The sequence below is a fragment of the Danio aesculapii genome, chromosome 21, assembly GCF_903798145.1.
Source record: "Danio aesculapii chromosome 21, fDanAes4.1, whole genome shotgun sequence".
In the NCBI taxonomy this organism is placed as follows: domain Eukaryota; kingdom Metazoa; phylum Chordata; class Actinopteri; order Cypriniformes; family Danionidae; genus Danio; species Danio aesculapii.
Genome location: NC_079455.1, coordinates 197706 through 223220, shown reverse-complemented (window position 1 = coordinate 223220; position 25515 = coordinate 197706). Strand labels below are relative to the sequence as shown.

The 25515-nt window shown below is 40.4% G+C and overlaps 2 protein-coding genes across 2 annotated transcripts; one reads left to right on the top strand and one right to left on the bottom strand.

Annotated features, from left to right (window-relative positions):
• Positions 1 to 601: 601 nt before the first annotated feature.
• On the top strand, positions 602 to 9383 carry slc22a5 (solute carrier family 22 member 5). The gene is made up of 10 exons (XM_056446504.1): positions 602 to 988; positions 1655 to 1758; positions 2986 to 3140; positions 4095 to 4266; positions 4366 to 4492; positions 4579 to 4676; positions 6092 to 6306; positions 7762 to 7944; positions 9003 to 9138; positions 9234 to 9383. The coding sequence occupies exons 1-10, from the start codon at positions 602 to 604 to the stop codon at positions 9301 to 9303; spliced, it is 1647 nt and encodes a 548-aa protein (XP_056302479.1). The 3' UTR covers positions 9304 to 9383.
• A 2635-nt stretch (positions 9384 to 12018) lies between these two features.
• On the bottom strand, positions 12019 to 25341 carry sar1b (secretion associated, Ras related GTPase 1B). The gene is made up of 7 exons (XM_056446450.1): positions 25203 to 25341; positions 19542 to 19617; positions 16307 to 16426; positions 14421 to 14486; positions 14035 to 14138; positions 13686 to 13817; positions 12019 to 13331 (listed from the first exon to the last, which is right to left on the bottom strand). The coding sequence occupies exons 2-7, from the start codon at positions 19597 to 19599 to the stop codon at positions 13215 to 13217; spliced, it is 597 nt and encodes a 198-aa protein (XP_056302425.1). The 5' UTR covers positions 19600 to 19617; positions 25203 to 25341; the 3' UTR covers positions 12019 to 13214.
• Positions 25342 to 25515: the final 174 nt, after the last annotated feature.

The window sequence follows — 25515 nt, the reverse complement described above, 5'->3', positions numbered from 1 at the left end:
TTTACTAACATAAACAACAATGAACAATACAGTAGTTGTTCATGTTAATTAAAATAAAGTCATTGATTGTTAGTTCATGTTAGCTCACAGTGCATTACCTAATGATATCAAGCATTTAGATGTTGATAATGGATTAGTAAATGTTGAACTCTGATTAATAAATGCTGTATTGTTCATAATTACTTCATGTTAGTAGCTGTATTAACTAATGAAAACTTATTGTAAAGTGTGACCTGTAGCGGAGTGGCCGTTACATCTCAGATGTTCATTATTCTCTAATAATTCAACAGCTAATTATTGTGCATTATTAATTCATCTTATAGTGTAATGCGCTCGGATTAAAGGATTGCAAACGTTTGTAATTCTTCTGGCTGCTTTAGTGGAAAAATGTGGCCTGGATTAGTTGTCATGCACTCTGTGTGTGTGTATGTGTGTGTGTGTGTGTGTGTGTGTGTGTGTGTGTGTGTGTGTGTGTGAGTGTGTGAGAGAAAGAAAGACCCGCTCTCTCTATAGCAATCTTTACATGTTTTTTCTTCATCGTCAGGTCTTGTGGACTAGTTTTACAGCATGTGTTGAATCCTCTGTCTCACACACACTCAGAATGGGGAATTATGATGAAGACACTGCGTTTCTGGGGCAAACGGGACCCTTCTTCATCAGGCTGTTCTGTCTGCTGAACCTGATCTACATCTCCACGGGCCTCCACGGGCTGTATATCGTGTTCGTGGCGGCGTCCCCTGCGCACCGCTGCCGTGTGGATGTGAATCTGACTGAGGACTGGCTGGAAGCGAGCGCTCCCACAGAAACACTCAGTAATGGAGATCTGCAGCTCCGCCAGTGCTGGAGGTACAGCCTGCAGGCGCTCAGAAACCTTTCGGGTCAGGGTTATTCTCCAGACCACGTCAACATCACCAGCATCCCGCTGGAGCGCTGTGAGGACGGATGGATCTACAGCGCTGACGTGTACCACTCCACCATCGTCTCTGAGGTCAGGCAGTCAGGAATTAGTTAGCTGGTTACCTTTAATTGTCCTCGTAGGGAGATTTCATCTGCAGCATGCACTCACAGAGACATCTGACAACTTCACATGAGGCTAGATGCACAGCTAGAGTTTCTTCCTCTGATAACCTTCAGGTGAAGGGTTAATGTGGTTCATACGGTTCCTTTTACAGCATCGACATTGTAATGCAATTAAAATATAATCAGTTAAACAGACTTCAGCGTTCATTTAGTAGTAAAACGAGATGAAACACAGTGTGAACGCAAGCGCCGTCAGCAGCAGCAGGAGAGCACAGAAACTCCAATACTGGAGTAAAATACAGATTATTCAACGTGTTTTAAGGGGAAACTCTCCTCATTCTGACTCATTATTTCTGAACACAACACTAGATCTTCTGCTTGACTACAAAATGCTGACTGATTTCAGAATGTTCAGATATTTGGGAGAGAAACACGACACGAACTCTGAGTAAGAACCGCATTTCTGACAGTGTGGTCTTCTCCATGTCTGAATCTGCATTAGGTTTGTCCAGTGATGTTAGTGTAGTGTACAGTGTGTGTGTGTGTGTGCGTGCGTGTGTGTGTGTGTGTGTGTGTGTGTGTGTGTGTGTGTGTGTGTGTGTGTGTGTGTTAATCTGTGTTATTCTGGTTGCAGTGGGATCTGGTGTGTGATAATGAATGGAGGGTCCCGTTGGCCAGCTCTACTCTCTACATGGGTTACCTGCTGGGCTCCATCATCTCAGGACAGCTGTCAGACAGGTACTGCTCCTGTACACCGCAGGAGGACATACATCACTCACAGACACATCTAACACTGTCTCTGACATGAAGAGCGCTGTTTCAGAGGTTCGTTGAGCTGGAAAGGAAAAAGTTTTTGTCTTGTTTCTAGTCTAAAAACTCTGAAATCCAGAAGCATTTTCTATCAAGCAGCAAATCTAGTGTTGATTTTAGAAATACTGAGTCAAAATGACGAGAGTTTCTCCTGAACACAAGCTCAATAATCTGACAATAGAGGAAGAGGAGTGCTGTTATATCAAAGCAAACACTCGATTACTCTGCGTGTTTTAAAGGGAATCTCTCTTCATTTTGACTCATTATTGCTGAACACAACACTAGATTTACTGCTTATCTGCTTCATGATTTCAGAATATGGAGATATTTGGACTGGAAACACAACACAACCTCTGAGTAAAGCATGTTTTGCAGTGTGATTGTACAATATGGGCACATCCTGCTTCTGATAGCTGAACTTCAATCATTTTTCAGACAAACTTCAGTGAAATAGTGTTGAATAATACTAACACAAATGATATCTCTAACAATAATGCTTGTATTTTTGTATTTAGGGACATTTTGTCTTGAAAACGTTAATAATTAAGTAATAATTACACTACTGAAATACATACTTCTATCATTTATTCTCCTGTTTTAAAGGTTTTTGAGTTTCTTCTGTTAAACACAAAAGAAGATACTTTGAAGAATGTTGGAAACCTGTGACCATTGACTTCCATAGTATTTGTTTTTATCTACTATTGAAGTCAATGGTCAGTTTTCCAACATTCTTCAAATTATCTTCTTTTGTGTTCAACTGAGGAAAGAAGCTCATCAAGGTTTAGAAACACTTGAGGGAGAGTATATAGTGAGTAAATGCAAGATTTTTCATGTCATTTTTCAGCTGGCGGTTTAAGTCTAGTTTTCATCTTTTCTGTGTGTTTCCTCTGGTAAGTTTAATAAACATGTGCATGATACATCTATTTCCTGAGTTATTAATAATATTAGTGATAAAACACATTTGGTGTGTGACTCAAGCACAGATTAATCTGTAAAGCTGATAGATTATGTGACTTGCTCCTAGGATTCAGCTATAGGAGATTAATGACGTGTCGACTCTGTTACTGTCAAATGTTCAGATTTAAGTATTATTTTGCATTATTAATGGATTCAGTTTACACCTGAAACATCTGTGTTCTGTGTTCTGGTCTTCAGGTTCGGCAGGAAGAAGGTTCTCTTCGGTTCTCTGGCCGCAGAAGCGCTGCTGATGTTCGCTCAGTCTTTCTCTCCCTCCTGGCTGATCTTCTGCGTTCTCTACTTCTTCATTGGAGCTTTCCAGATATCCCTGTACATCACTGCCTTTGTTCTCGGTGAGCAGGCTGTAACGCGAGCTCTCACTGAAGGAAACAGGAGTAGAGATGCGCCGATGGGGAGATTTAAAGGATTGTTTTCTTTTTCTAGTTTGTTTTCCAATATACAGCTGAAGTCAGAACTATAAATAACCAGAGTTTCTTATGTCAGTATCTTCGTCTTGAAGAATTCCCCCTTCCACCCCAGCTCCTCCTCCTTTCTAGATGAGTGACACGGTGGCCCAGTGATTAGCACTGTTGCCTCACAGCAAGAACATCTCTGGTTAGAGTCCCTACTAAACCAGCCGCCATTTCTGTGTGGGGTTTGCTCGTTCTCCGTGCTCGTGTGGGTTTTCCCCGGGTTTTCCGGTTTCCTCCCACCATCCAAACAGCACGCAACCTAAGTAAACTGAACATACCAAATTGGCATCATAGTCAAGCTCTTAGTAAGCCGTATATCTCTCCTTAGCCATCGCTATATCTGTCATTAGCCAGAATAAGTAGAGGAGTTCTCAAACTCCCCTCTCGCCATGCAAACAGAAGGGAGCCCCGGGCCCAGGCTCTCTAACAGGACAGCTCTGACTTCATCTGTATATCACTGATATAGTGGACAATACATTTACATCTTTAAATACATTTCGAGTGTCTGATTACACAAGCAGCCAGTTAAAGGGAAGGTAAAAACTATCATTTACTGCTGGCAACATGGTGGCTTAGTGGTGTCGCACTGTGGCCTCACAGCAAGAAGGTCACTGGTTTAAGTCCCAGCTGGGTCAGTTGGTGTTTCTGTGTGGATTTTGCATGTTCTCCCCGTGAATGAATGGATGAATGTATTGGTGTAAATTATAAATAAACTCTGAAACAAGACTCTGTGTTCTGCTTGTCTAGAAAATCCTCTTGATTTAAGAATGTTCAGATATATACAGGATAACATTTCTGCGTATCTGAAGAGCATTATTGTTGTGATTATGGCAGGCAGTGAGGTGTTGAGTGGGTCTCTGCGGGTGCTGTTCACCACACTGGGGGCGTTTCTGCATTACTGTGTGGGCTACATGCTGCTGCCGTGGGTCGCCTTCGCTATCCGCCACTGGAGGACGCTGCTGAGGGTTCTGTCCGGCCTGACCGTGGTCTACATCCCGCTGTGGTGGTGAGGTGTTCGTGAAAGAAAGTTTCAGCATTAGCTTCAACAGAAATATTCTTAACAAAAATAATTGATGACAGCTGATTTTGCTCCATCAATGCTCAGGCTGATCCCAGAGTCTCCACGCTGGCTTCTCTCTCAGGGGTACGTGCAGAAGTCTGAGGCCATCCTGAGGGACGCGGCCCGGAAGAACAGGGTCCCGGCTCCAGAGGTCATCTTCAGCCAGTCCCAGGTCAGACTAATGCACTAACGACACTGAAGTCCACACTTATCAAGCTGTTCTGAAAAGCAAACTGATTGTTATCTCACCATCTCTAGGTTAAAGAGACAGAATCTCAGAAGAGCAAGTACAGCGCACTGGATGTCCTGAGAACCAGCAATATCCGCAGAACCACCTTCATGTGTTTGCTGCTGTGGTGAGAGATTCAGACCGCCTGCTTTAATATAGCAGCGTCCAGTCCTGCTCACTGGAGCCTGTACTACCAGATCTGCTGGTTAGCCTTTTAAGTTTCAGTTTAGTTTGCACCAATCCTGGATTTCCTGTACCATGAAGATAGCTCGGCTTTAATCATTCTTTGTTGTTATGGTAACTTACACTGCATTGCTACCATGCTGTAGGTCAGGTTATGTTCAGGATATATTTTGGGTAGGTTTAGGATATGTTCTTGTTATATTTAGGTTTTGCATATGTTATGTTTTGGTTATGTTCAAGATATGTTCTTGTTATGTTCAGATTATACACATGTTATGTTCTGATTATGCTCAGGAAATGTTCTGGTTATATTAAGGTTGTTTTGGTTGTGTTCAGGATGTTTTGGTTATGTTCTGGATATGTTCAAGTTATGTTCAAGATATGTTCTGGTTATATTCTGGATATGTTCAAGTTATGTTCAGGATATGTTCTGGTTATGTTCAGGATATATTCTGGTTATGTTCTGGATATGTTCTGGTTATGTTCAGGATATGTTCTGGTTATGTTCAGGATATGTTCTGGTTCTGTTCTGGATATGTTCTGTATATGTTCAAGTTATGTTCTAGATATGGTCAAGTTATGTTTGGATATGGTCAAGTTATGTTTTGGTTATGTTCAAGTTATGTTTTGGTTATGTTCAAGATATGTTCTGGATATGGTCAAGTTATGTTTTGGTTATGTTCAGGATATGTTCTAGTTATGTTCAAATTATGTTTTGGGTATGTTCAGGATATGTTCTGGTTTTGTTCTGGATATTTTCAAGTTATGTTTTGGCTATGTTCAAGATATGTTCTGGATATGTTCAAGTTATGTTTTGGTTATGTTCAGGATATGTTCTGGTTATGTTGAGTTATGTTCAGGTTATGTTCTGTTATATTCAGGTTATGCTCTGGTTTAGAGCTTACGAACCAAGATTCCACCAATCGACTGTGAGCAAAGTGACAATAAAGACACTTCCCAGTTTATCCTGCTAAAAACTAAAGATCATCTTTATCTTTTAAAACACTTTGATAGATAAAACAGGTAACTGCAAAAAACTCAACTTTCTTTTTAATCAGTAGATAAAGCATAACACATATCAGTACCTTCCCTCCCCTTAAAATAAGTATCTTTAGTTCTGGTCACATTCAATGCTTTAAGGGCGTGGCTATCAGTCATTTAGGGCGGGGCTATCAGTGGGTCTTGTTTCTGCTCTGAGTTTGTCCATTGGTAAATCATCACAATAGTAGAAAGGAGAGTGTTAACTTTGGTTTCATGGTGACTTCACTCAGAGCTGATCTCAGGACAGTGTAGCCGCCTCTGCTTTAACCTGATGCTGTTCTCTGTCTCCTGCGTTTGTTCTCTTTGTTCTCCTGATAGGATGGCCATCAACATTGGTTATTTCGGCTTGTCGTTGAACACCACGAATCTGAGTGGCGACCCGTTTCTCAACTGCTTTCTGTCGGCGGTCTCTGAGGTTCCAGCATATATCGTGTCCACCTTCCTCCTGAAGAGCTGTCCCAGGAGACCCGTGCTGTCTGCTTTCCTGGTCATCGGTGGAGGATTCCTGCTCCTGGTGCAGCTCATCCCGGACGGTAAGAGCTCAACACAACACTACACACATGCCTTTAAAGAGTAAAACTCTCTCATTGATGAAATATGAGCTCTGATTGGTTCCCTTCAGTCTATATCAAAATGGCCGTAAAGGTAGCATGTCATTGTTTTATATGTGTATAGTCGAGCTTGTTATAACCGGTGTATCTGTGCACGTCATTATTTTATGAAAATTCATTTGCCCTCATAATCTTTAATCGAGTATCACAACCTGCCCTCCCCCTCCAAACCACTTTCTTCACTTCTGGTCACATGGAATGCCTTTAGGGCGGAGCTATCGGTCATTTAGGGCGGAGCTCAGTCATCTAGGGTGGGGTTATCAGTCATTTAGGGTGGAGCTAACAGTCTTTTAGATTGGAGCTATTATACATTTAGGGCGGAGCTCAGTCATTTATGAGGGGGTTATCAGTCATTTAGGGCGGAGCTATTATACATTTAGGGCGGAGTTCATGTGATTTAGGGTGCTGCTATCATTCATTAAGGGCACCAACTATCAGTCATTTAACCCCCTAACTAATTTAAAAATGCCAAACTATAATACCCTTGGTGTGAACAGGGATTAAACCGGACCATCCTAGTGAAGAGTGACCTGATCTGCTGCTGTACACTTGTTGGAACTGTAAGAGTACTTTCCTGTGGTTGATTTACCCAGAGGCTGTTCATAAGGCTTCAGCATTGGTGAGCGTACAGTAGAGCCACATCAGCGGCACTGACAGAGTTTCTGATAAACCCTGAAGGCATGCAGACGAGTGTAAGCCATCAGAAACCGCTTTACTGAACTACAGGACCAGGATTAGCTTACATTCAGTGCCCCTGAAACTGGACTTGGACCCTTTCAGGGAAAGCAGGTTAAGCCTATTACTTGGATGATAACCAAGAGGGCAAATGTGCACACTCACATGCTTTAGGAGACTCAGAAACTTTACACTGGAATTCAGCTGGTGATGGGACAAAGGTGAGACATGTAGAGCTACAGGGAAATATATGCAGATTACATATACGGCATACAGGGTTATGTTTGAATTTACCAGTCATCCATTCATTTTCTGTTCGGCTTAGTCCCTTTATTAATTCACCACAGCAGAATGAACCGCCATCTATTCCAGCATATGTTTTACGAAGCAGATGCCCTTCCAGCTGCAACTCATCGCTGGGAAACACCCAAATAATTCATAACCCAGCTCAAAAATAACCTGTCTGATAACCCTCCCTAAATTCTGATAGCCCCGCCCTAAAGGCATTCCATGTGATCAGAAGTGAAGAGTGGTTGGGATGAGGAGTACAGGTTATGATTAAAGATTATTAGTAAATAATGAAGTGCACAGACACACCGGTTATAACAAGCTCTACTATATACATAAACAGATAAGAAGAGCAGATTGTGAGTTGATGTCTTCACTGCACAGATCAGGATGGTAATCTGAGTGTGTGTGCAGGTCTGCAGACCCTGGCTCTGGCGTTGGAGATGGCGGGTAAATTCGGCTTCACCATGTCCTTCACGGTGGTCTACATCTACACCGCGGAGCTCTATCCCACCGTCCTCAGGAACCTGGGCATGGGCATGTGCTCGTCCGCGGCCCGCATCGGCAGCATCACAGCGCCGTACATCATATTCTTAGGTAAACACAGCAGATCAGCACAACCAATCTCTCAGAAATATGAAGATTCACTGACCTCCTCTGCTCAGACGCACACCTCAGGCGGGTGGAGGACACTCTTACAGTGGTTTTACTACATTTACTACAGATTAGACTTAAATGTTACACATTAAAAACAGACTATAGTAATTTAAAGTAAATACGTTTTGAACCATCCCCTAGTAAAGTACTTGAATTAATCTCTCATGGTGATTCTAAGGTTGCTATAGTAACACAACTATAGTAATTCATCTGTCGTGATAATTCTACAGTTGCTATGGAAACACAATGACTATAAATTTTAATCTGCTGTGGTAATTGTACAGTTGCTATGGTAACGACTATATATTTTATCTGCTGTGGTGATTCTACAGTTGCTATGGAAACACAATGACTATAAATTTAAATCTGCTGTGGTGATTGTACAGTTGCTATGGAAACAATGACTATAAATTTTAATCTGCTGTGGTGGTTCTACAGTTACTATGGAAACACGAGTATAGTATTTAATTTGCTGAGGTGATTCTAGAGTTGCTATGGAAACACAACAACTATAGTAATTAATCTGTTGTGGTGATTCTACAGTTGCTATGGTAACACGACTATAGTATTTAATCGGTTGTGGTGATTCTAGAGTTGCTATGGTAACATAACAACTATAATAATTAATCTGTCGTGATAACTCTACAGTTGCTATGGTAACATAATAACTATAAGAATATAAACAATTGACCCAATACTGTAGTTTTCTACAACTATAGGGTATATTATACTACTATACACCAGTTTACTGTAGTAAACCGAAAGTATACTATAGTAGTTGACGGTTTATAAGTCCACTTATAGTATCTCCTATAAACGACTGTAGTGTTGTTTTCCTCTGGGTGGTCATATAAATACTGTTCAGATGTAATTGTAATTTGATTAGTGTCCATTAAAGCTGTAATCAGACAGAGTTACTGTGGTATTCACGACACACGGTCACTCAGCACTGCGTAAAGGACTGAAGGTGTTATTGACTGATGGATTCTGCTCTTCAGGCACGTTTAACAGACACCTGCCGTACGTGCTGATGGGCAGCCTGACCATCACCTCCTCACTGGCCAACATCTTTCTGCCCGAGACCTTTGGAAAAGTGCTGCCTGAGAACCTGGAGCAGATGCAGAAGAGCAGAAGGTACACCCCAACCCCCCCACCCCACACACACACACACAAACACACAATCAATGGCAGCTTTAACCTGTCACTGAACGTCTCCTCATCTCCATCAGCTTTCCAGGAAGAGATAAACAGAGTGTGGAGGACAGAGGAGGAGAAAAGATAAAGGAAGAGAAACTCTGAGCACAGGAATGAAGACATCTCTGAAGACCAGCACAGCTCGCAGGAGACCCTGCGCTAAATAAAGGCACAGTTCTGTTGAGTCTACTCATCTCTCACTTCTCACAAATCTGTTGAACACAAAAGAAGATATTTTGAAGAATGTTGGAAACCTGTAACTTGTTGTTTTTGCTATTATGGAAGTCAATGGTTACCGGTTTCCAACATTCTCCAAAATATTTTCTTTTGTGTTCAGCAGAATACAGAAACTCATCAAGGTTTGGAAACACTTGAGGGAGAGTATATAGAGAGCAAATGCTCATTTTCAGGTGAACGGTGCCTTTAAACTGTGACTCTGGACCACAGAACCAGTCTCATGTTGCACGGATGTATTTGGGAGGATTGTCAATAATACATCATATGAGCTGGGATTAGGGTTAGTGCCAAAATCCTTATATTAAATAAAGATCAACGACTCCATGAAGACATTTTGTACATTTAATTGTGTCAAACTCAGTTCCTGGAGGGCCGCAGCTCTGCACAGTTCAGCTTTAACCCTAATCAAACACACCTGATCAGGCTAATGGAGTCCTGCAGGCTTGTGTGAATCCTCCAGGTGAGTGTGTCGGAGCAGGGCTGGAACTGAACTGTGCAGAGCTGCGGTCCTCCAGGAGCTGAGTTTGACAGCTGGAAGTAATTTTTCGATTAGTTATATGCATCACATAGGTCTCAAACTGGATTTCTGGAGAGCTGCAGCTCTAATCAAACACAGCTGATCCAAATAATCGAGGTGTTCAAGACTCCTAGAGACGATTAAGCAGCTGTGAGTTGGAGCTGGTTATAGCTTAAGTATGCAGAGCTGCGGCCCTCCAGGAGTTGAGTTTGAGACTGTTGATGTATCGAGAAGTTAAACTGCAGAACTTTAGAGGAGATTCTCTCAATATTTGGATTGTTTCTGAACCCAGGCTTTCTAATATTGTCCATCAAACAATGCATCAACAGAGAGATTATTTATTCAGCTTTCAGATAATACTGTATATAGTTACAATCTGACACTTACGACTGGTTCTGAGGTCCAGGCTCACAAATGTGAATACACAATACAGCTCATTTTAATATTGTCTGAGTTCATTGTGAGATGATTGTATTAACGCAGTATTCTCATTTCTTCATATGTGGTGTTAGTTTAGTCTTTATTTACCATTTAACTTTGTTTCATTTAAACCAAATAGCTCACCAAAAATCTCTCTCCATTTATTCTTTCTTTTGTTAAACACACAAGAAGATATTGTGAAGAATGTTCTAGTTTCCAGCACTCTTCAGTATATCCTCATTTGTTTTAAAAGCCAGTTATGCTCTTCGGTTACACTGAAACAATATGATGAACCAGCATTAGGACTTTTCCTATAACATTTCAGTTAAGCTCATTATTAAACTTCAACTCAGTCTCAGCAGAAGTATCAGATCTGTGAGCCGTTTAGGGGTGCCAAAATACTCCGGCCTACAGAGTGAGCTTCACAGAGTAAAAATAATGCCTGAAAGTTTCTTTTTAAGGGGTAATTATTCTGACAGGATTTTACAATAACAGAAAAAAACTCCATTATACTGTAGTGAACTGATAACTGTAATAAATACTGTAGTATACTTTAGCTTTTACTACAGTAAACTGTGGAGTATTGGAGTTTAATATACTCTATAGTTGTAGATAACTACAGTACTGGCTCATTTGTTTATTGTACTACAGTTGTGTTTCCATAGCAACTGTAGAATCACAACAGATCAATACTGTTGTTGTGTTACCATAGCAACTGTAGAATCACCAGAACTGATCATTTACTGTTGTTGTGTTACCATAGCAACTGTAGAATCACCACAACAGATCCTTTACTGTTGTTGTGTTACCATAGCAACTGTAGAATCACCACAACAGATTAATTACTAGTTGTTGTTACCATAGTAACTGGAGTATCACTAAAGCAGATTACTAGTTGTTACCATAGCTACTGTTGAATCACCACAACAGATCAATTACCGTTGTTGTTGTGGTACCATAGCAACTGTAGAATCACCACAACAAATTAATTACTGTAGTTGTTGTTACCATAGGAACTGTAGAATCACCACAATAGATCAATTACTAAAGATTTTGTGTTACCATAGCAACTGTAGAATCACCACAACAGATTTATTACTAGTTGTTGTTACCATAGTATCTGGAGTATCACCAAAGCAGATTACTAGTTGTTACCATAGCTACTGTTGAATCCCAACAGCGGATTTAGTTGTGTTACTATAGCAACTATAGGATCCCAACAGATCTATTACTGTAGTGAATAATAATAAGGTTCAGAAACACTACAGCATTATTTTACATTACTATGTTTTGGCTTGGGAAAAGATCACGCTTGCCTCTTAATCACGCTTATTGAGTTTCTTCATCAGTGTAATCTGCAATTGCCAATTAGTGCAGCAATAAATAATTCTCCAGATGTGGAAATCAATCATTCAGCTCACAAGTGTCCAAACTCCTTAGAACATTAGAATAGGACCATGTTGTTTAATATACTGTAATGTACTGAAGGTACCTGTGACCCTAGAAAACAGAGTCATTCAGGGTTTAGGAGAGTTGATTTCAGACTACTGAGCAGTGGTCCGGTGGTGAAGGTGTTCATGCGCTGGTTGGTCATGCCAGACTGATGTGTGTCTCTTCATTCAGCAAGTAAACCACAGATGAGCTGCTTTCATTGCAAACATTTATTACAATTCCTGATGGAAACACCTGCATCTCTCCTCAATGGAACAGCTGGAATGACAAGAGTACATGGAGGGACAGTCCAGAAAATAAAAGCACTGATGTGTGTGTGTGTGTGTGTGTGTGCCATTCCACCGCTGCTCCATACTGATTTATATAGATTTATAGAGCTGAAGACTCTCATCCCGCTCTGATGACTTTACACTAGGTTATTTGTGTTTATTTTAAAAAAAGATGCCAAAAAAACTAATAAAATTAATCATATAATGATAATCATGGAACAAGGCATGCATAATGTGTTTAATCCATATTATTCAAATGAGGAGCTATTGGAGGACAGCTTTAAAGATCACATCTGACATCTCTCTAAATTACACTCGGTCAGAGTTTACCAGCTGTCCTGCTGGAGTTCTGCTCAACGCCAGCTCTGTTGCACATCTGTGTGTGTGTGTCCACTGAATGATGCTATTCACCATTAGCAGTTCAGTGTGTGTGTGTGTGTTCAGCCACTAGATGATCATGTTATTCATCAGTGTCTCCCCTCTGTAGACACTTGTGGTCAGGAATGATCTGTTTCTTCATCTATCATACACTGAGGTTTATTGCAGTGCCTTAAATCTTAAATTCCACCTCATATTTAAAAAAGAAAGAGTAGTGTGTGTGTGTGTGTGTGTGTGTGTGTGTGTGTGTGTGTGTGTGTGTGTGTGTGTGTGTGTTTACAGCAGGTCGGAGCGAGCATTGGAGTACAGTTCGTTTTTGTTTTGTTTTATCTTTTTTTTGGAAATTAAAAGAAAACCGAGGAAAGACAGGTGTGTGTGCGTGTGTGTGTGTGTGTGTGAGGACGGCCACATCAGCGGACTGCACATACACAGTCACAACTTCATCTTCAAGCCCGAGGACTGTGGCCACAGTGGACAGGAAGTGAGCTAAAGCACTTCCTGTTTGGCGAACGTGACTGGTGTGTCAGCTGTTTACACACACACACACAGAGAGAGAGAGAGAGAGAGAGTCACTGAATGAGGAACAGAAGGCTGAATGACAGCGAGAGTGCTGGAGCAGAATGAGCTGTGTGTGTTTGGTGGAGAACGGTGTGTGTGTGTGAGAACACAGTGATGAACTGAAGATTAACAGTCTGTGGGATGACGGAGCGCTCTCTGCTGGACGTGTGTGTGTGTGTGCGAGTTTAGTCGATGTACTGAGACAGCCAGCGGAAGCCCTCGCCGTAGCCCTGTCTCTTCAACACACTGCACATGAACACCTCCAGAGGCCTCGTGTTCAGCTCCTTCAGAGGAATATTACCCTGCACACACACACACACACACACACACACACACACACACACACAAATGACAATCTGAAGACATCAGTGCATGTAAACAGAATCTCCTATAGTGTGCATCTCCATCAGCACCCTTGTTGACTAGTGAGTGCACTGCTGAAGGCTGATTTATACTGCTGTGCCAGCCACATGCGTATGCTCCGGCGCAGCTATCGTGGGGTCACACAGCCCTCACTGTGGCTGACGCAGACACAACAACGCTGACCTCTCAATAAAATATAACTACACACCCTGACGATGCGTAGAGCAAGCTCTGTGATTGGTCAGCTTGATGGCTGTGGGCGGTGTTGAGAGCAACGAGCCTGCTGGACTCACCTTTCCTGTCGTCTGACCGTACAGCCCGAAGATCTCCCGCAGCTTCTCCTCACTGATGGCCTCGGGTTTGTCAATCTTATTTCCCAGGATGAGGATGGGCACGTTCCCGATGGTCTCGTCTGTCATTAGTGCCTGATTATTACACACACACAGACAGCATTAGCACATCAGAGACAGCAGCCACACCATCAACACCAGACTATTGCAAACATCTGGACGTTCAGCCGCTTACTCACAATCCTGTTGTCTTAATCTTTCAGATCAGCTTTTTATTCAACATTTATAGTCTGAATTTAAGAGTGTGTGTTAGTGTGCGTGCGTGCGAGAGAGTGTGTGTGTGTATACTCACGTCGAGCTCTGTTTTGGACTCTGCCAGTCTGCCGTGATCGATACAGTCCACCAGGAAGACGATGCCGTTGATGGCAGGGAGGTAGTTCTTCCACACCCGTCGAGCTGTTCACAACACAACACAACATCACACAACACTCCTGCAGCGGTGTAGACATTAACAAAACACACCCCAACAGATTTCAGATCCCTTCTCAATATATATACACTGAGCTCACGCGTCTGGTGTCCTGTGGAGCCACTAGTAAACCATGGAGTAATTACAGCTAAGATTAGGAGTAATCATAATGGAACCACACCATTTACCAGCACCTGTTCATATCCCTGACATGTATAATAATGCAGATATATCAGTAATATCTGCTAAATCAGAAATCATCTACTCACCCTGAGCGTGGCCACCCAGATCGAAAGTGGTGAAGGTCATGCCAGCGATCGTCAGCTCTTCTGAAGCTGTGGACGGACACACACACACACACACACACCATATGAGCACATTCAGCCTCTGACTGAGTGGGCTGACTGGGCATTTCATGATGAAATAACAAATAAACAGATTTAGATCCTCTCAGGAACTTGTGCTAGCACTAAACACACATTTGAGTCTCCGTTTTCTTTCAATATGCAAAATTCTAATCCTTTGGGCTTCCAGGTTCCTATGGTGTATTAAAAATCCTGCAATATCCTGAAGACCCTCTGGAGGTCTGAGTTTCTATGTTGTGGAGCTGCACAATACATGGTTTGAGCATCAATATGGCAGTGTGATCATTCCCAGTAGACACATCGCGAGTGTATGCGATGTTGAGTCTGGATAATAATTGATCATTTCACAAGTGTTTTTTTGAGGCCTGTGAACTGTGTAAGGGTGTTAAAAGCATTCAGGCATAAGAAACGGTACTGTTTGTCACTTTGAAAATTTAATAATTAATTTGATTGAATTGATTATAAAATGAAGACTGCAGGATTGTTTAACATTTGATTATTTAATTACTGTATACCTGAATACTGTTCGACGACTCAGAAATCAATAAAACAGCCTTTATTTCATTTGTATTTACTTTCTTTAGTTTATATACGCTTGTTTCTCACATGCATATCCACTGCCCTACAGAATCACCCCAATCAATCTAAAATGATCAATTCTTTCCAGTTCTTCAACTCATCTAGTGAAATTGTACTAATACAGATAGATAGATAGATAGATAGATAGATAGATAGATAGATAGATAGATAGATAGATAGATAGATAGATAGATAGATAGATAGATAGATAGATAGATAGATAGATAGATAGATAGATAGATAGATAGATAGATAGATAGATAGATAGATAGATAGATAGATAGATAGATAGATAGATAGATAGATAGATAGATAGATAGATAGATAGATAGAACACACTATTATGGTGTATTAAAATCATCTGGTGTTCTAAGTCCCTCTGCCTCTATGGTGTTCTGAAAAACCTTTGGTGTTGGAAGTTGCTCTGGAATAATGTTCTAAAACCACCGAAGCTCTAAAATCCTCTGGTGTTCTTCAAAAGCCCTCAGTGGTTCATCCCACATGGTGTTTCACGTTCCTCTGGTGCTCCAAGTTGCTATGAGGTTCTAAAAGCCCTCTGGTGTTGTAAACTCCCATGTTGTCATTCTGTTCATTCAGATGAACACAGAGGAAGACTCTCTGTTCTCCTGAGGTCTCATTCTGTGACTGAAAGAGTCTGTCTGGATCACTACTGGCATCATCTGTTTTTTACACACCACATCAACATCTGTGGCTGATTTTACATCAGCTCATTTACACCTTTAAAACTTCCCTCAAAGTGAATTAAAAAGGTCTCTTTTGGGATTAAAGAGACGAGTGAGCTCTTAATAGAAAAACATGTTCATCAATATGAGCAAGTGGACTGTGGATCCTACATCTGCCTCAGAGTCATTGTGAAGTCATCTTTCAGTAGACAATAATCAAATAAAACCTTTAGTGAATATCGCCAACATTTGTCCAATAACACACAGTAGAAATAGTTAATCATCTATTGTTTATTACATTACTGTTTTCATCAAAGAACAATATTCATCCATTTCACTATATTAAAACAAGATCTTTGCCTCAAATTTCAGCCACATCTGTGCCCTAATGACACAAACGGAAAGCATGAAACGCTGCACTAAACGCAACTCTTCTACTGAGCAGATGCATTCTGGGAGTTGTAGTTTTCATTCTAACAAGCTTCAGTCCTTGAGACTGATGGGTTAGTATGGTGAATGCACACTTACTAGGGTGTAAAGTTGGCACATGTTGACCCAGTCTGTCATCTTTGAGCATATGGAGAAGCGTCGTCTTGCCAGCATTGTCCAGGCCAAGAAATACTAATTTTCCAGACTTCTTATACAGCCCTGAAACAGAGAGAGCTCATTCAGTCAAGTTCTCCTGTGCACAAACATGAAGCCACACTGTATAAAAGACCCGACGACAGACAGACAAACAAACAACAAACAAACAAACAAAACTAAAAGCTGAAACGAATATTGGATTCGCCTTGCGGTGAAATTAATTATTTTACACAATTTCCCCAATGCTGTTTATCAGAGATGAGTTTTTCCAACACATTTTAAACCAGAACTCATTTCCTATGAGTAATCTCTTTGGTGTTTGTCATGATGACAGCAAATAATATTAGACTAGATATTCTTCAAGACACTAGTATTCAGCTTAAAGTGGCATTTAAAGGCTTCACTAGGTTAATTAGGCAAGTCATTGAACAACAAATAAAAATAAACATTAAAAAATGAACCATATTAAGGAGGGCTAATAATATTGACCTCAACAAATTTTTTAATTAAAAAGGCTTTTATTTCTCCTCAGTATCTCAGAGTTTACTCAGTGTCTAGAACACGCTTTAACAAACGAGCTGATCGAGTGTTTGCAATCGCTGGTGCTAAACTCTGGAACCCTTCACACCGCTGCACATCAGTCTTTCCGCCTCTATTTCTGTGTTTAATTCTGTTTTAAAGACCTATGCATTTTCTCCAGCTTTTCTGTCTTCAGCACTCCTACTGGTCAACTTCGCTTGTGTTTAAATGTGCTTTATCAATAAATATTGGGCAACACTTTAATATAATGGTCCATTAGTTAATGTATTTACTAACATTAAGTATGAATAATCTTGTAAAGCATTTATTAATCACAGTTCAGCATTTATTAATGTATTATTAAAATCTAATGTTGTGCTTGTTTACATATAGTTAACTTAAATAACATTAGCTAACATTAACAAAGATGAATTAATATGGTAATAAATGTATTACTAATTGTTTGTTCATGTAAGTAAACACATTAACACTGAATAATAGACCATTATTTTAAAGTGTTACCAAATGTGATAAAGCTGAACATAGCCCCGCCCCCATCACTCAAAATGAGCTGCTGTGATTGGCTGTTCAGATTGTCCATCAGCGTCCCCTGCAGGACCACTCAGAACATCAGAAATCTGTCTGTAAGTGATCTGGACTGTGATCAAGCGCAGAGGGAATGGGAGATCCAGCAGAAGGATTTGACAGTAATCCACTGGAGTAACATGATTTAACAGTAAGAGCTGATCTGTGAGTATCAGTCTGGACTGGGAGAACTGGAAAAACCAGGCTGGTGAGAGCGGCTGATACTGAGCTGAGGAGCTGCGGTGCGTCATATTTATTCTCCACCGTCACAGCAGCATTCTGGATTCATGATATACAGCTCAAGACAACATTATTCACTCTTCTGTGGATTTATTTATTTTTCAGTTTGAAAATCAGTTTGCCTGGAATTAAAAATATATATATATTAAATATAAATAAAAAAAAAACTGCTGTGGTCAATATTATTAGCCCCTTCAGCAATATTAGTGTTGGATTGTCTCCAGAATAAACCACTGTTATACAATGACTTGCCTAATTACCCTAACTTTACCCTAATTACCCTAGTGAAGCCTTTAAATGTCACTTTAAGCTGAATACTAGTGTCTTGAAGAATATCTAGTCTAATATTATGTGCTGTCATCATGACAAAGAGAAAAGACATCAGTTATTAGAGATGAGTTATTAACACTATTATAATTAAAATATGTTAATCTTCTCTTTAGTAAAACACACAAGAAATGTCTGAAAAAATAAAATCAAAATTTCACAGAGGGTAAATAAATAAAACAATAATATATAGTGTTAAATATATAATATAGCATTTATAACATAGTTCAATCAATCAAAGCCAAAGCAGAATGTGTGTGTGTGTGTGTGTCTCAGCAATGCTAAAACAGCAAAAAATAAATATGAATAATTCCCCAAAATATTAATACTACATAATTACTAGCACAGCTTGGTTAAACTTTAAGGTGACACCGTTACAGTGTAACTATTAATTTAACCATTCAGAAATACTAATCAATTAATGTACTTACTACATGGCTGGGGTTAGGCGTAGTTACATATAATTAAGTAATATTCATTATAATGATTATAGTAAGTGCATGGAACATTTAACAACGTCATCTTAAATTAAAAGTGTTTCCCACTGATATAATGGGGAAAATGGTCTGATCTGCTCTCTGAACGCATGATTCCTTTATTACCATTGCGCACACACACACACACACGCACACCAGACCCTGAAGGTTTCATAACTCTCGATGTTTGTTTGTGTATGGCACTGTCAGCAATAGGTTCATTTTTAGGAAGGTTTCTACATGTAATAGTTATATAAAAAAAAAAGTGTAATAAGTTATATAAATGAAGCTCCAAGGGGTCTGATTATAAAACACTGCATAGAAAACTTCCTAAAAGAGAACGTTTGGCAGAATAAATTGCAATTTATTTATTACTGATTACGGCTCATATGATGTGGCTCAGTTAAGCTAATATTCAAGTTAAATATGTTTACTTAGAGTTTACTGACAGCTGTGCAGCTTGTTTTTTATAGATTCTGCGTGAGCAGTGCGGTCGGTTTCTGCTTGTTTTGTGCACACGCCACGTTTATAAATGAGACTCCAGGTCAGATCACTTGATTAGCAATTAATCTGTGCACACACTTATTCCAAATGCCTTTAAAGAAGGGAAACCTTCAATCAAAGAGTAACTTGTAGCGTTATTTTAATAAGGAAATTACCAGAATATTACTGTCAAATATTTTACAGTAAGGGTGTGTTATAGCATTGTTTTGACGGTCTCAACTTTATTGATGCACAATATTGTTTTATTATAGGCTTTAAACACACTATATAAAATAAGTGATTATTAATGTTATTATATAGAAAGATAATAAATAAAACTATTATTTACAGTTATATTGTGAAATATCTGAGTAAATATGGTTATTCAGCAGCAGAAAAATAATAAAAAAGAAAGGAATATTCTGGGAAGTTCCCTAAATAAATGTAATTGGGTTGTGAATTGTGAATTTATGATTTAATCGTGTCAGAATGGACAATGATATTAAAGTGTACATGTCAAGTTGTCAAAAACAGGCTGATGAACTTACCTAAGAACTGTAAAACACTACTGAAACCACTATAAATCCAATCAAATATGAAGGACATATCCAGGCCGTGGAATTTCTGAAAACAAACAGAAAACATGCAGAGATTAAGAAAGAGGATTCAGTCATTCTGAACATGCATTTATGAATCAGTCGGTCACGATTTACAATAATCTTCCATTATTAGTTATTGTATTTACTGACATTAACTAATACCAGAGTAAACACAGGAATCAACACATTCAGACTCTTTACATTCATTTTTAGACCTCTTTACCAGTTCTGGTAACACTGGCCACATTTAACCTGCAGTATAATGAAACACTAAATAATTCATTTACCTGACCACCCATATGACAGGTTCAGAAGAACTGACATTAAATTAATAATACAATAATAATAATCGATTAATACAACTCAACACTTCCATCTGTAACCACACTGAGGCACTGATCTTCAATTTTCATGGCCGACTCGGATTGTTTGACTAGAAAATTGGCCGATTTCATATCTTAGAGTTTTAGAAAGCAGAGAAATGCTAATGAAATGAGTAAGACTAATTGTGTTGTATCTGGTTTTATCACAGGTTGAGGCAAAACTGCCTCTTCCGTCATGATCCACACTGATATTCAACATGCATCAGCTGACAGTGATCTGAAATGGAGCGAATCATTTAAATATGATCTGTTTTTGAGAAACGATGCTACATAAAACACACCCGATTAGACAGATTACACAGATTTATGCGCACTATATCATTACAGACGTGGCGCAATGACGAACAACCAAATGAGCTGATAAAACCACACATAAAGTCAGATATTAATGTGCAATGAAGTGCCACATCAGCTGCTGGCACGCTGGAGCCATCATAAACACTCCAGATGAAGATCTCAAAGATCTGATCGCTTCTTAAAGCTCCACACACTCCTAAACACACATCCATGAAGAAGCAGATTCCTGTATTTTATGATTCATGATTTTACTCTTGTCCATGTTGTGAGTTGCATTATGGGATCTTGATCTTTCCTCTAACAACTTAACCTTGAAAAGCTAAAAGTGTGTGTTTCTGCATGTGTGTAGCAGTGTGCAGTGCTGTATTGTGTGTGTTGGTGTTGTATATGACACTATAAACACCTTGTAGTAAACTGCAGCACATTCTCTGCTGTTCTACACACTTATTTCTCTACATATTATTGCTTATACATTATATTATTTGACTAAAAAGTCACGTTGTTAAACTGTAGAGTTGAATTCTCAACATCAGAAGCGGACAGAGCAGAGATCAACATCCCATAATGCAATTCACCAACGCAAATCAACACAAAATATGAAACAGAGATTGTTAACAGTGTAGATGTGTTAAAGATATTGTATTACATGTGTGTGTGTGTGTGTGTGTGTGTGTGTGTGTGTGTGTGTGTGTATTACTGCATGTTTCCCTACTGTTTACCACAGCAACCCTTAGGGCGCACTCACACTAGGCTATCTGAACCGTGCCCAGGTGCGTTTCCCGGTTCGTTTGACAAGTGTGAGTGCTCAGAATCAGTTGGTCAGCCCTGGCCAACTATACCTAGTGTGAGTATACCCTTAGTCTGTGTGTGTGTGTGTGTGTGTGTGTGTGTGTGTGTGTGTGTGTGTGTGTGTGTGTGTGTGTGTGTGTGTGTGTGTGTGTGTGTGTACAGTATATATACGTTGTCCATAAATAATGGGTTAAATCTTTAGTGTTCTGTTCAAAATGCTTTGTAAACTTTTAAAAAGAAACACTCAGGACGACACCCATCATTGACCATGTCTCGTACTGTGGTAGAACACAGCGAGTCTGATAAACCTCTGCTGTTATCAGGATATAAACCTTTGATTGGTGTAAAGGGCAGCAGACAGCAGCTCTGCTTCACCGAGGGAGAATATTCAGCTGAGAAGTGTGTGAGAATCTGCTGAAGACTGAGAAAAACCAGCTCAGAGAGAGAACTGATGCTGTCTGTGCTGGAGATCTCTCTCTCTCTCACACACACACACACACACACACACACACCACGATGAATGAACAAATGAGTGAGTGAGGAGAGTGTGTGTGGTGTTGTGTAAGCTGTCAGGAGTAAAGAACAGCAGCAGTAAAGGTGAAGGACACGTGTGTGTGTGTGTGTGTGTGTGTGTGTGTGTGTGTGTGTGTGTGTCTGCTACACGTCAGCATGACAAAGCTCTGACCCAGCCTGAGCTGAACAACCGAGGCTGACCTGTTAACTAACACACTCTCATACATACACAAATTATGCTCACACACACTAAACTCACATACACACACTACAGTCACATTTAAACACACTCTACACTTCCAAACAGCAAACTCATAAACACACATTACATTCACACTGAACTTTTACACACACACACACACACACTTACACATATACACGCTAAACTTTAACACATATAGGGCTGCACGATTAATCGAAAAAAAGATTGTGATCTCCCTTCCAGCTGCGACCCATCTCTGGGAAACATCCATACACACTCCTTCACTCATACACTACAGACAATTTAGCCTATAGCACATGTGTTTGGACCGACACCAACACGGGGAGAACATGCAAACTCCACACAGAAACACCAACTGACCCAGCCAAGACTCGAACCAGAGACCTTCTTGCTGTGAGGTGACAGCTCTACCTACTGCGCAGCCCCACACTGTATTTATAAAGTTTAAGCCCCCATAAATGTGATTTCTGTCTTCATGTAATGATGTATTCACAGGTGCAGAATCACACGTGACCTGTTTGTTTATTACTGAGAGGACACACACACACACACACACACACAAACACACACACACACACACACATATATATATATATATATATACACAGACCCACTACACACAGTATCTGAACAGGTCTATCCGTCGGCTCAGAGTAAAACAGGGCTGTGCACACACACATCTTCAATAGTGCACATAAAGCAGTGTTAATAATCAGAGTGCTAATAACACCGACAGCGCCGCTCCAACACACTAATCAATATCACAGCGCTGATCAGGAGAGAAACGCTGGACACTTCACACACAATTTGGTGTTAAATAGCGATAGAAGTAATCGATATGAAGCAACAGCTTAACGTGAGTGTTGAGTCTCCATATGATGAGCAGGTTATGTGCTTATGAACACTGATGGACATGCAGAAAGCACAACGACACTCTTCACTCCATATAATGTAGATAAACTCTGAGAAGAGTTGAGTTTATCATCATCAGTTTCACTGGCTGCTTCATGACAAAACCAGATCAAGCATGCTATAAATATCACTATTCTAGAACAATAGAACAGTAATCATAAACATTTACAGCAAGAAATTATACATAAGATACAAATTTAAAGGTTTATTTTCATAAAAATTCTACCATTTATAAAGGATTCATCTTGTAAAATATTTCCTTTAAAAGCTCTCCAGATGAAGATGATAGTCTGAACAGCGGAGCGCTGCACAAACGTGTGTTAAACTTCTGTGACGCATAAAGGCTTTGAAATGACCTGCGAAAGACTGAACCTGCATGTTATGAACTGACGAAGGAATTAATTAACAGCAAATGAACAGACATTTCTGAGAACGCTTAACCACATCAGAGTGTGTGTGTGTGTGGAGCTGATATTCCTGATCTGCAGGTGTGGATCTGCTGATGAGTTTTAGTCATGTGGAGAAGAGCTCATCCTTCTGCTACAGGCACAGTTTGCCTGTAAATATTACATTTTACTCACTATCTACTCTTCTTCAGGTGTTTCTAAACGTTTAGGAGAGCCTTTCTTCTGTTGAGCACTAAAGAAGATAATGTGAAGAATGTTGGAAACCTGTAACTATTGACAGTAGTAGGAAACGAACACTGTGAAAGTCAATGGTTACAGGTTTCCAAAACATCATCTGTTATGTTCACGAAGGATGATGTACTGAAGCATTCTTCAAATTATCTGCTTTTGTGTTCAACAGAGGAAGGAAACTCTCCTAATGAAAGTTTAGAGCCACTCGAGTGTGTTAAATACAGCGGCGTTTCACTGGGGTGAACTGTCCCTTTAACAGGCATCAGAGAGTTTGTGTGTGTTTCTCAGTGTTGTTAACGCTTGTCAGAGTGTAGTTGTGTTGTTGTGTGTGTTTCTCAGTGTTGTTAACGCTTGTCAGAGTGTAGTTGTGTTGTTGTGTGTGTTTCTCAGTGTTGTTAACGCTTGTCAGAGTGTAGTTGTGTTGTTCAGTGTGTTTCTCAGTGTTGTTTACGCTTGTCAGAGTGTAGTTGTGTTGTTGTGTGTGTTTCTCAGTGTTGTTAACGCTTGTCAGAGTGTAGTTGTGTGTGTTTCTCAGTGTTGTTAACGCTTGTCAGAGTGTAGTTGTGTTGTTGTGTGTGTTCCTCAGTGTTGTTAACGCTTGTCAGAGTGTAGTTGTGTTGTTGTGTGTGTTTCTCAGTGTTGTTAACGCTTGTCAGAGTGTAGTTGTGTTGTTCAGTGTGTTTCTCAGTGTTGTTAACGCTTGTCAGAGTGTAGTTGTGTTGTTCAGTGTGTTTCTCAGTGTTGTTTACGCTTGTCAGAGTGTAGTTGTGTTGTTGTGTGTGTTTCTCAGTGTTGTTAACGCTTGTCAGAGTGTAGTTGTGTGTGTTTCTCAGTGTTGTTAACGCTTGTCAGAGTGTAGTTGTGTTGTTCAGTGTGTTTCTCAGTGTTGTTAACGCTTGTCAGAGTGTAGTTGTGTTGTTCAGTGTGTTTCTCAGTGTTGTTAACGCTTGTCAGAGTGTAGTTGTGTTGTTCAGTGTGTTTCTCAGTGTTGTTTACGCTTGTCAGAGTGTAGTTGTGTTGTTGTGTGTGTTCCTCAGTGTTGTTAACGCTTGTCAGAGTGTAGTTGTGTTGTTGTGTGTGTTTCTCAGTGTTGTTAACGCTTGTCAGAGTGTAGTTGTGTGTGTTCCTCAGTGTTGTTAACGCTTGTCAGAGTGTAGTTGTGTTGTTGTGTGTGTTTCTCAGTGTTGTTAACGCTTGTCAGAGTGTAGTTGTGTTGTTGTGTGTGTTTCTCAGTGTTGTTAACGCTTGTCAGAGTGTAGTTGTGTTGTTGTGTGTGTTTATCTGTGTTGTTAACGGTTGTCAGTGTAGTTGGTGTTGTGTGTGTTTATCTGTGTTCATTGTTGTCAGTGTAGTTGTGTGTGTGTTTCCCCCAGTGTTGTTAATTGTTGTTAGTGTGTAGTTTTTCTCGTGTTGTTAACGGTTGTCAGTGTTGTTGTGCGTTTCTCTCTGTGTAGTTGATTGTTGTCACAGTGCAGTTGTCTGTGTGTGTGTTGTTAACAGTTGTCAGAGTACAGTTGTGTGTGTTGTTAACAGTTGTCAGAGTGCAGTTGTGTGTGTGTGTGTGTTGTCGTCAGTTTGTATGTACGTGTCACTGCTGCTGTTGCTGCTAACAGACCCGGAGCTCCTGAGCGCCGATCAGCTCCTCAGCGACCTCCACACCGGCTAACACCGTCACTAACCGCCGCTCCACACACCCAACACACACCGAACGCCGAAGCTCGAGAACCGACAGTCACCGTCTCCGCTCGGATCGGCTTTAGCATTAGCCGGAGCGGCGGCGGAATGAAGCCCCGGCGGGCGGAGAGCAGCGGCGGCGGTGGAAGCAGCGGCGGCGGACACCGGGTCCGGGACTCACCTTCTGCGAGTGCAGACGAACGCAGTTCAGTCCAACGGGGGTCAATGAGGAAACACCGGAGAAACAAGTGGACACACTCCGCTTACAGCCACGACACACAGCAATGGCTCCACTTCCGCTACGTGTCACAATCGAGCCCGTCCGGCAGGAAACAGCTCATATAAACAACGGCGGTCAGAAGGGAAATCCTACCTATTAATAATTTGTAAACAAATCTTACTACCTTATTATTATTTAAGTTGGATATAATCATTGTTGCAAGTCATCCCAAATTACCCCACTCAAACGGTGTTAAATATTAAATTAGTCTTTA